General features: G+C 38.1%; 1 protein-coding gene across 1 annotated transcript in view; it reads left to right on the top strand.

The window, feature by feature from the left end:
* fancd2 (FA complementation group D2) overlaps positions 1–9,090 on the top strand; it is a 25,529-nt gene that overhangs the window by 4,691 nt on the left and 11,748 nt on the right. The window contains exons 10-27 of the mRNA XM_024270127.2: positions 926–1,013; positions 1,085–1,189; positions 1,263–1,363; positions 1,444–1,552; positions 2,284–2,319; positions 2,635–2,781; positions 2,858–2,992; positions 3,913–4,044; positions 4,116–4,223; positions 4,287–4,396; positions 4,467–4,518; positions 5,834–5,953; positions 6,026–6,099; positions 7,247–7,390; positions 7,464–7,564; positions 7,636–7,751; positions 7,820–7,928; positions 8,006–8,104. Of these exons, the coding sequence (XP_024125895.2) occupies positions 926–1,013; positions 1,085–1,189; positions 1,263–1,363; positions 1,444–1,552; positions 2,284–2,319; positions 2,635–2,781; positions 2,858–2,992; positions 3,913–4,044; positions 4,116–4,223; positions 4,287–4,396; positions 4,467–4,518; positions 5,834–5,953; positions 6,026–6,099; positions 7,247–7,390; positions 7,464–7,564; positions 7,636–7,751; positions 7,820–7,928; positions 8,006–8,104 (1,886 nt within the window). The remainder of the gene's footprint in view (positions 1–925; positions 1,014–1,084; positions 1,190–1,262; positions 1,364–1,443; positions 1,553–2,283; positions 2,320–2,634; positions 2,782–2,857; positions 2,993–3,912; positions 4,045–4,115; positions 4,224–4,286; positions 4,397–4,466; positions 4,519–5,833; positions 5,954–6,025; positions 6,100–7,246; positions 7,391–7,463; positions 7,565–7,635; positions 7,752–7,819; positions 7,929–8,005; positions 8,105–9,090) is intronic.

Here is a 9,090-nt window from a genome sequence, read left to right as displayed (position 1 = left end):
ATTATTTTTCCCGATTAGTCGACTAATCGACTATTAAAGTAGTCGACAATTAATTTAATAGTCGATTAGTCGTTACTTTATATTATATGGAGTCAGAGTGTAGTAACGTTGAAAGTTATAATGGTATTCTGCTAGCTTTTTAGATTATTTTGGCATTTATTAAGGTTTTTTAGGCTATTTTGGAGTTTAGCTAATATTTCAGCTACATGCTAACTATTTTTGCTAACTTATAATTTTTTTTTTTGGCTATTTTGGAATTTAGGTTATATTACATCTACATGTTAGCTGTTTTGCTAACTTCGGCTTTTTTGTTTTTTGGCTATTTTGGAGTTTAGCTAATATTTCAGCTACATGCTAGCTGTTTTTGGTCAACTTAGCCTTTTTTTAGGCTAATTTGGCTTTTAACTAACACTTTAGCTGGCTATCAGCATCTTCAGCTATCGTCACTAACATCTTTTGCGGTCAAATTTAGCTTACATTCTATCTGTGATAATGAAACTGTGAATGTATGTATTGTATAGTTAGTTTAAAGCTAATGATGGTTAAGATGTGTTTGCTTTACACCCACTTTGTGCATGACCCGATTAGTCGACTACTAAAATAACTGTTTGTGGCAGCACTAGTTGACAGCACTAAATAAATGTTCTAAATGTGTTTTCATACTGTGATTATTCACAGATAATAAGTAGTCAGCAAATACAAAAAACAAAAATAATATTATTCACGATTTATTTTTTTTCTAGGTTTGCAATTAATTAGTTCATGTTTTTTAATCGGTTCCCTTATAATTTTTGAAAATATAGTCAAAATCTGTCTGTGTGCTGCCCCCTACAGGTTGAATCAGATATTACATTTGAATTTTGTTCTTCCGTCTCTAAAACCCCCAAAATCATCATTTCCATTGTTGTGTCTTTTTTCTGTGTAGTTCTTTGCTGCAGGAGAACACTCAGCTGACTGTCCCCGTGCTGGACGCTCTCTCCAGCCTCAACCTCAGATCTTCATTACTGACTGAGGTAGATTTCTGCCGCACAAACACACGTGGACTCCAGAGTTTCTGACCGCTGACGCGTCGCCGCTGTTTCAGGTGCGGAGCGCCGTCATGGCCACCATGGCTGCTGTGCAGCTGGAGGACCTTCCTGTGGTGGTCAAGTTCATTTTGCAGTCCGTCTCGTCCTCTGATGCGTTTGAGGTGAGGGACTCGAACGCATCATAGACCTCCTTTGGTGTTATTCATGCCAAACGGTTTTGTTTTCGCTTTGCAGGTGGTGTGTAACCTGCGCAGAAACCTGGAGCTGGAGCAGTGTGTTCTCCCTCCGGTCATTCAGGCTTCTCAGACTCTGCTGAAGACTAAAAGAGCTGCAGTGTAAGAAGCTGTCCAGCTCAGCTGCTCTCTCTGGATTCATGTGAAGATCAGAAATGACTTGTTCTGTCGTTTTCAATCAGGTCTGCTCCTGCAGCAGCGGGCAGCAGCCAGGACAGCATCACGCTGGTTCTGGACGCCATCAAGTCCGCTGTGCGCTTCCAGAAGACCATCTCAGAGGCGTGGCTTAAGGTGGGAGGGTAATCCGTTTACTAAACAAACAAATTGTTGTTTTTTAACGTTGATAAAGAAAGAAAAAACACATCAAATAAATGTAATTACTTTTTTTCATAAATTAACTTCAATAATCCCCAAATAAAACAGAAAACAGCATAAATCAAAAAAATAACAAACTTTTTTTTTTTCTTATATTTTAATAATAATTTTATTTTTTGAGTTTTTGTGTATCTTTTAAGCATTGTTTTTCTTCTGTGTACTCTTTTAGAGATTTACTGACCTCTAATTCTTTATAAGATTATATTTTAGAGCAGGGGTGTCAAATAAACGGCCCACCAGATGGTTTTAATCCCAGCCGTAAGGATGTTAGAGGTAAAAAAAGAAGTTTCTAGACCGTTCCTGTTCTATAAAGAAACGACTGCAATGCACAGAACCACCACTAGAGGGAGCAAAGAAAACGCATAACAAGACATGAAAAAATGTAATCATAAGTTATTAGGCTACTAGGTTTGTTGAGGCATTTTTCCATCTGAGAAGACAAAAAGCTACAGATAATAAGTTGGTTATTTTGTTATTATTTTATTGGTCTGACCCGCTTGAGATCAGACGGGTTGAATGTGACCTCCCAACCAAAGTGAGTTTGACACCCCTGATTTAGAGGAATACTCAATGTTTTTCATTTCTATTGATTTCTATTGAAATTTAAATGATTTCTTAACTTTGTTTCTATTATGTTTCCATGTCAGGCAATAGAGTCTGTGGAGGAAGTGGAGGATCACAAGGTGAGTTTATAGTTTGATGGTGAACCTGCTGCTGCTTAGACTCTTGTGTCTCAGGGATCAGGGAAGGTTTGAGATCGGGCCATTAGCCGTCCTATGGGAAATCCCATTATATGTTAGCATCAAGCTAGCGGACTTTAGCTTTATACGTTAGATCGATCTCTATTTCTAGTGATCGATTATCAATCTATGAAGCTCAGATCGATTGATTGATTTTGTCAAACCAGTCCTAGTTTTAGAACATGTGGAGCGAGACACATGGTTGTCATAAATTCACATGCACGTATGATCATGAAGCTGTGATCACCTCCCCGTCAGGTCATCGATCTGCTGATGCTCCTCATCCTCCACTCCACCAACGCCAACCAGAGCCGCCGGGGGGCGGAGAGGATGCTGAAGCTGAAAGTGCGGTCCGGCCTCATCCAGGAGCCGCTGCTGCACCGGACCTTCAGAGACTACGTCCAGGTGCGTCAGCTCCGTCAGAGCAGCGGCGTGGCCGGACCGCTCTTTGACTCGCCGCTCTTCTCGGGTGACGTTGCAGGTCGTGCGAGGATACTTCTCATCCGTCCTGGCTCTGGCTCAGAGCTTGCTGCGCTCCCCCGACCCCGGCCTGGTGGCGTTTGGAGGGCACATGTACCGATGCTCTTTCACCTTGTTTGACTCTTACTGCCATCAGGTAACTTCACCTTTGACCTCTGACCCCGTCGCGCAGGAGCCTGTTCATCGTTTGTACCGTTTGACACGTTTCAAAGTCGAGGCCTGGGGGCCGGATCCGGCCCTCCAGATCATTTTATTTTATTGTTAATAATAATGATGTTCCTGCCTTTTTATTATTCATAATAACGTTAAAAAGTTACGATTTTAAAGTTTTAAAATTTGGCATTCTGTTAGCTTTTTGGACTATTTGAGCATTTACTAAGATTTTTTAGGCTGATTTGGAGTTTAGCTAATATTTCAGCTACATAATAGCTGTTTTGGGTAATTTAGTTTTTTTTAGTTTTTTAATTTAAAATACTTTGAAGTTTAGTTATTTTTTCAGCTAGATTCTAGCTGTTTTGTCTAATTCATTTATTTTTTAAAGTTTTTTTAGGCTATTTGGGAGTTTAGCTAATATTTCAGCTACATAATAGCTGTTTTGGCTAACTTGTTTTTTTTGTTTGTTTTTAGGCTGTTTTGGAGTTTTGCTAATATTTGCACGCCTGCTGTTTTGGCTAATTTTGGCTTTTTCGTTTTTTGTCGGATATTTTGACGTTTAGCTATTTTTTTCAGCTAGGTGCTATTTGTTGTGGCTAATCTATTTTTTTTTAATAGTTTTTCTGGCTAATTTGGCATTTAGCTAATATTTTAGCTGGCTATCAGCTTCAGGGTTTTCAGCTATTAATTTCAGCATCTTCAGCGGCCAAATTCAGCTTCCAGCATTCACACCAGCATTATCACAGTTAATTCTATATCTCCAGTTCATAATTATGGTAAAAAGTTAAGGTTTTAAAAAGTAGTTTTAGTGTGTTCAGTAAATGTTTATCTTGTTCGTCCCGCGATCTAAGCCGTGTTTTGGGGTTTGCCCCCCTGTTAACTGGGTTTGACCCCCTGCTCTAGGAGGTGGTGGGCTCCCTGGTGACCCATGTGTGCAGCGGTGCGGATGGAGAGGTGGACATGGCTCTGGAGCTGCTCTGTGGTTTGGTGACAGAGAAACCCTCAGAGATGTCACTATATGCTGTGTTTGTCAAGGTACCGTTGTGACGTAGCCGCACATCCGTTTAGTGTTGCTGTAGTTTTCCCTGACTGGAGTGTCTGGACAGGGAATCCTGGACTACATGGACAACCTGACGTCTCAGCAGATTCGGAAACTTTTCCATCTTCTGAGCCGGCTGGCGTTCGGGCAGCAGCAGCAGGGCTCTCACATCCAGGTAGACCTACTCAGCCACAGCCGCAGGTGTTTCAGCTCCGCGTTTACCTTCTCCGTCCTGCAGGATGACATGCACATCGTGATCCGGAAGCAGCTGTCCAGCACGGTGCCCAAGTACAAGCGGATCGGCATCATCGGCGCCGTCATGGTTATAGGCAGCATGGGAGCCCTGAGGTAACATATTTATCCCACGCATGTATTACTGTGAATCGGCCTGCACTGATCTCTGCTCTCCTCATCCCAGACCTAAAGGGGCGGAGTCTCACGGCCTGTTGTCCCAGGACGCACTCCGACAGGTATTCATCCGAATTTAACGCTCCTTTAAATTATTCAGGAAAATCATTCTAACAATCAGTTATTTATCATCAGTGTGGCAGAAAATTATTGCATGGGCTAAACTTGTTATAGGATTTATTATTTGCAGAATATCCATTTAACAAAATGTAATTTAGGAGAAAATCGTACTAAATTTAAACTTTCAAGTCATAAATAACAAGAAAATATTGTAACTCATAAACTACAAAAGTAAAGTCATTTATTTGACTTTACAATTTATAGGATAAACTTATGATTTTTTTCTTGTAAATGTAAAAGTTTTAGAGTTGTAAATATGCAAACTTAAAAGAAAAAGAGCCATAAATTTGCAAGAAAAAAGTCATGAATCTATAAGTAAAAAAGTCATGAATCAACGAGAAAGTCCGTAATTTACAAGAAAAAAAGTAATTAATTTACAGGAAAAAACTCATACATTTACAAGAAAAAAAGTAATACATTTACAAAAAATGAATAAATTAACAAGAAAAAGGTCATAAATTTAGAAGAAAGAAGTCATAAATCAGCAAGAAAAAAGTGAAACATTTACAAGAAATAAGTAATTAATTTAGAAGAAAAAAAGTAATACATTTACAAAAAAAGAATAAATTAACGAGAAAAAGGTCATAAACTTACAACAAAAATGTCATTAATTTAGAAGAAAAAGTTGTAACTCCTAAATTGCATGAATAAAGTCAAATTTTTTATTTTGGTTTTCTTATAAATAAAACTGTTTTACAGTTGTACATTTTTTGGTTTTAAATGCCATAAATACCCAATTTTAAAACAGCTTACAAGAAAAAAAAGTCATAAATTAACAAGAAAAAAATTAATAAATTAATAAGAAAAGTCCTAAATTAGCAAGAAAAAAAATTAACATTAAAAAAGTCACAAATGTATTATTATTATTAATATTATTACGTCATATTTGTATTTTTTTGGTGGCCTTAAAACACATGGAAAAAAGTTTCTTTCTCAAAATAAGTAGAAAAAGAATAGAGAATGACACGTGTTTTCCCTTGATATAAATTAAAAAACATTCTCTGGTGAAAGTGTAGATTTTGTACTGAAAAGATTTCTCAAAGTATTTTTTGCCGACACGCCCTTTAAGATAATTTCATGTATTCGTGCAGCAGCGTTCACATACTCAACATGTCAAAGTGGTTTACAGAGAAGCAGAAACTATGAAATGAGCCGTCAAACCGTCAAACGCAGCAAAAAAAAAGAGCAAACTTTGGATTTAAAGGTAAACTTTGTGTGATCTGATCTGATCAGTGTTTTTTCCTGCTGCTGCTGCAGGTGACGGCTCTGATGGAGCTGGTGAAGTCCAGCAGTGAGAGCTCTCCTGAAGCTGCAGCTCTGTACTACGACGAACTGGCCAACCTGATCTGGAGCTCCACTCTGGACCCGCAGGTGCAGGTGAGCTGCAGACCTTCATGACTCCTCCTTTGTAATGAAAACAAAGGTTGTAAAACCGTCTCTCTCTGACAGGAAATGATTGGAAGTCGAGTTCTGGATGATTTCCAGGAGGATTTTGTGGTGGACCTCGGGCCGGATGTAACCGGGTTAGTGCTGAAGGGTTGGACGTGTTCGAGGGGCCGCAGAAACACTTTTCCACTTTTATCTCTAATTTGGTTCTGAAGGAAGCTTTATTTTGAAAAACACGTTGAAGATCCATCCTCTACTATCTGGATCACAGCTTATAATAATAATAATAATGATAATAATGCAGAATATTCAGCAGCCGGCTGTCTAATGTCACGAGGATGCTGCTAATAAAGTTGTTCAAACAATTGTGATTATGTTTAGAAAATACCACTTTTAGTGAGTTTTTAATTCGTCGCACATTAAAAGTTGGATGAGGTTGAAGTTAGCATCTGATTTTTTTCAGTTTCACTTTGAAAGTTATGAGTTAAGAGAAAATCTGCATCATTTTTTAACGTTTCCTTCATGAAATCTAGTGAACAAACAGGTTTCCTGCAGGTTCTTAAAAAGTCTTTAAAGCCTTTAATTTGAAAATGTGGAAATTAGGCCTTAAAAACCATTAAAGAGTCTTACATTTTCATATCTCCGTCATAAAATTAATACAATTTCAAACTTTTTGCGCATTAATTTTCAAAGCTTTAGATCATTGCACTTAGCTAAAATAGTTTTCCTTTGTTTTCAACAAATTGGAAATTATTCAAATGTCCCTATTTATTCGTTCACGTCCATATTTCTGCTCTCTTACTTTGGCTAATAGAACACATGCATCAGTAATTAATATTATTATTATTAGTAACATCCATTTTGTTTCATTTAACCAGGAGAAAACGTCAGAGCCAGCTGTTTACATCAATTTGTTTGATTGGTCATCTACGGTTTCAATGCACTAACATTTAAATAACGAATTAATGAAGGTTTATGTCGTCTAGTAATTGTAATTTAATCACTGAAATTTGAACTTTAATTTTACGTTACTCCGTTACTGACAAGTTATTCTGAAATTGAAGAATTTTAGAAACATTTGTCATAATTTTTTATATGTAAGGTCTTAAAAAGTCTTAAATTTAAGTAGAAGAAATGTGTTTAAAGCAGCTGCAGCTGTTTATAAAGGATGAAGATCATCTTTACCGTCGAGCTAAAAGCTCCCGCTTCAGTCTCGTTCAGACCGATCTGACATGAAATCCTGAAAGTTTGAGTGTCATCATGATTTTCATCCGTTTGCTTTAGCTCTTTCCTTTTACCGCCTCGTGTGCTGTATAACCTGGATGAAGATGAGAGTCAGGGCGGCATCGCCATCAACCTGCTCCCCCTACTGGCCAAAGACGCACAGAGCAAAGGAGACGAGCTGACTCAAGTCAACAAGACACAAAAGTCAGAACTATTTCTGCTTGATTTTCACTCTTTACTCTGAGTGATCTCTGAGCCGTTCTCCCTCTCTTGATAGGAGAGTTTCTCCTCTGTGTTTGTCTCCGTTTTTCCGCCTCCTGAGGCTCTGTGAGGAGAAGCGGCACCAGGGAGACCTGGAGGAGATCGATGCTCTCCTGGGTGAGGAGGACACGGACGTTTGTGTGTTGTTGCATTGAGTCGCCTCATGTTTGTGTTTGCTGCGGGAGCAGGGTGCCCCCTCATCCTGACAGACATGGATGCAGTGGATAAAGTCCAGAGCCTGTCGAAAGCTGAACGAGAGTTCCTCTGCGCTCTGCTCTTCCACACCATCAACTGGTTCAGAGAGGTAACTGCAGGTCGGCGTGGAACACTGTCCATTAAATCCAACAGGACTCAAGCCGTTTTCTCCCGCAGGTCGTGAATGCTTTCTGTAAACAGACGGAGACTGAGATGAAGATGAAAGTCATGACTCGACTGCAGAACATCACCTACCTGCAGACGCTGCTGGAAAAGGCTTTGGCTGGTCCGTTTTCAGTCCAGGACCTAAAACCAGTCATTAAAGTCTCCCGGTTTTCCTGATAATCTTCTTTTGTTGAGTAGAAACTCCTGGTTTTGTTCCACCTGCTTCCAACTTTGATGGAGAAAGTTCTGACAGGCTGGCTTTGTCCTCGGCTGTTCCTGCACTCAAGACAAAGAAAGGTGGTTGGATCAAACCGATCTCTATGATGCTTTATGGTGTGAAGAGTAAGACTCACGATGTAGTAAAGATAAAGTTGTGAACGTTAAGCACCAAAAAATGCAATTTTTGGTGATTCTCCTGCTCCTTTCCATACGTTTTTTAAAAACTCAATCACGCTTTCAGCGATATCAGGAATCTTGCTTGTATTTTTGGTATTTATAAATTTTATAGTTTTGAAAAATTGAGCAAAATATGTTTCATAGGAAATAAATAAAAAAGTCTTTAAATTTCAAAATTGGAGTTTACCTAATATTTTAGCAACATGCTACATTTTTTTGGCTAATTTATTGTCTACTGAGGTCTTTAGAGGGAAATTTAGAGTTTAGCTAATATTTTAGCAACATGCTAGCATTTTTTGTTGTGGCTAATTTATTATCTACTGAGGTCTTTATAGCTTAAAACAGAGTTTAGCTATTTTTTTTAGCAATATGCTACATTTCTTGGCTAATTTGTTATCTACTGAGGTCTTTATAGGGAAATTTAGAGTTTAGCTAATATTTTAGCAACATGCTAGCGTTTTTTTTGCTATTTTGTTATTTACTGAGGTTTTAGGCTATTTTAGAGTTTAGCTAATATTTTAGCAACATGCTATCGTTTTTATTTGGCTAATTTGTTATTTACTAAGGTCTTTATAGGCTAAATTAGAGTTTAGCTAATATTTTAGAAACGTGCTAACATTTTTGACTAATTTAGTTCACTGAGAAGTTTTAGGCTATTTTGGAGTTTAGCTAGCAGAAAGCTAGCTTTTTTGGCTTATTTGGCAGCTACTGAGGTCTTTATCTGCAAATTTAGAGTTTCCCTAATATTTTAGAAATTTCCAGTCTTTTAGGAAATGTAATGTTTTGTAAATAGCTTTTGTATTTCCAGTAAATCTCTTCAGCATTAAAGTAAATTGCGTCTCCATTTTCATTAAAAATCTTCTGCATCTTCTGTAACTACTTTCAGC

Source organism: Oryzias melastigma, linkage group LG5 (genome assembly GCF_002922805.2).
Source record: "Oryzias melastigma strain HK-1 linkage group LG5, ASM292280v2, whole genome shotgun sequence".
Classification (NCBI taxonomy): Eukaryota; Metazoa; Chordata; class Actinopteri; order Beloniformes; family Adrianichthyidae; genus Oryzias; species Oryzias melastigma.
Note: the sequence above shows the minus strand (reverse complement) of the source record. Positions and strands in the feature narration are given on the sequence as shown.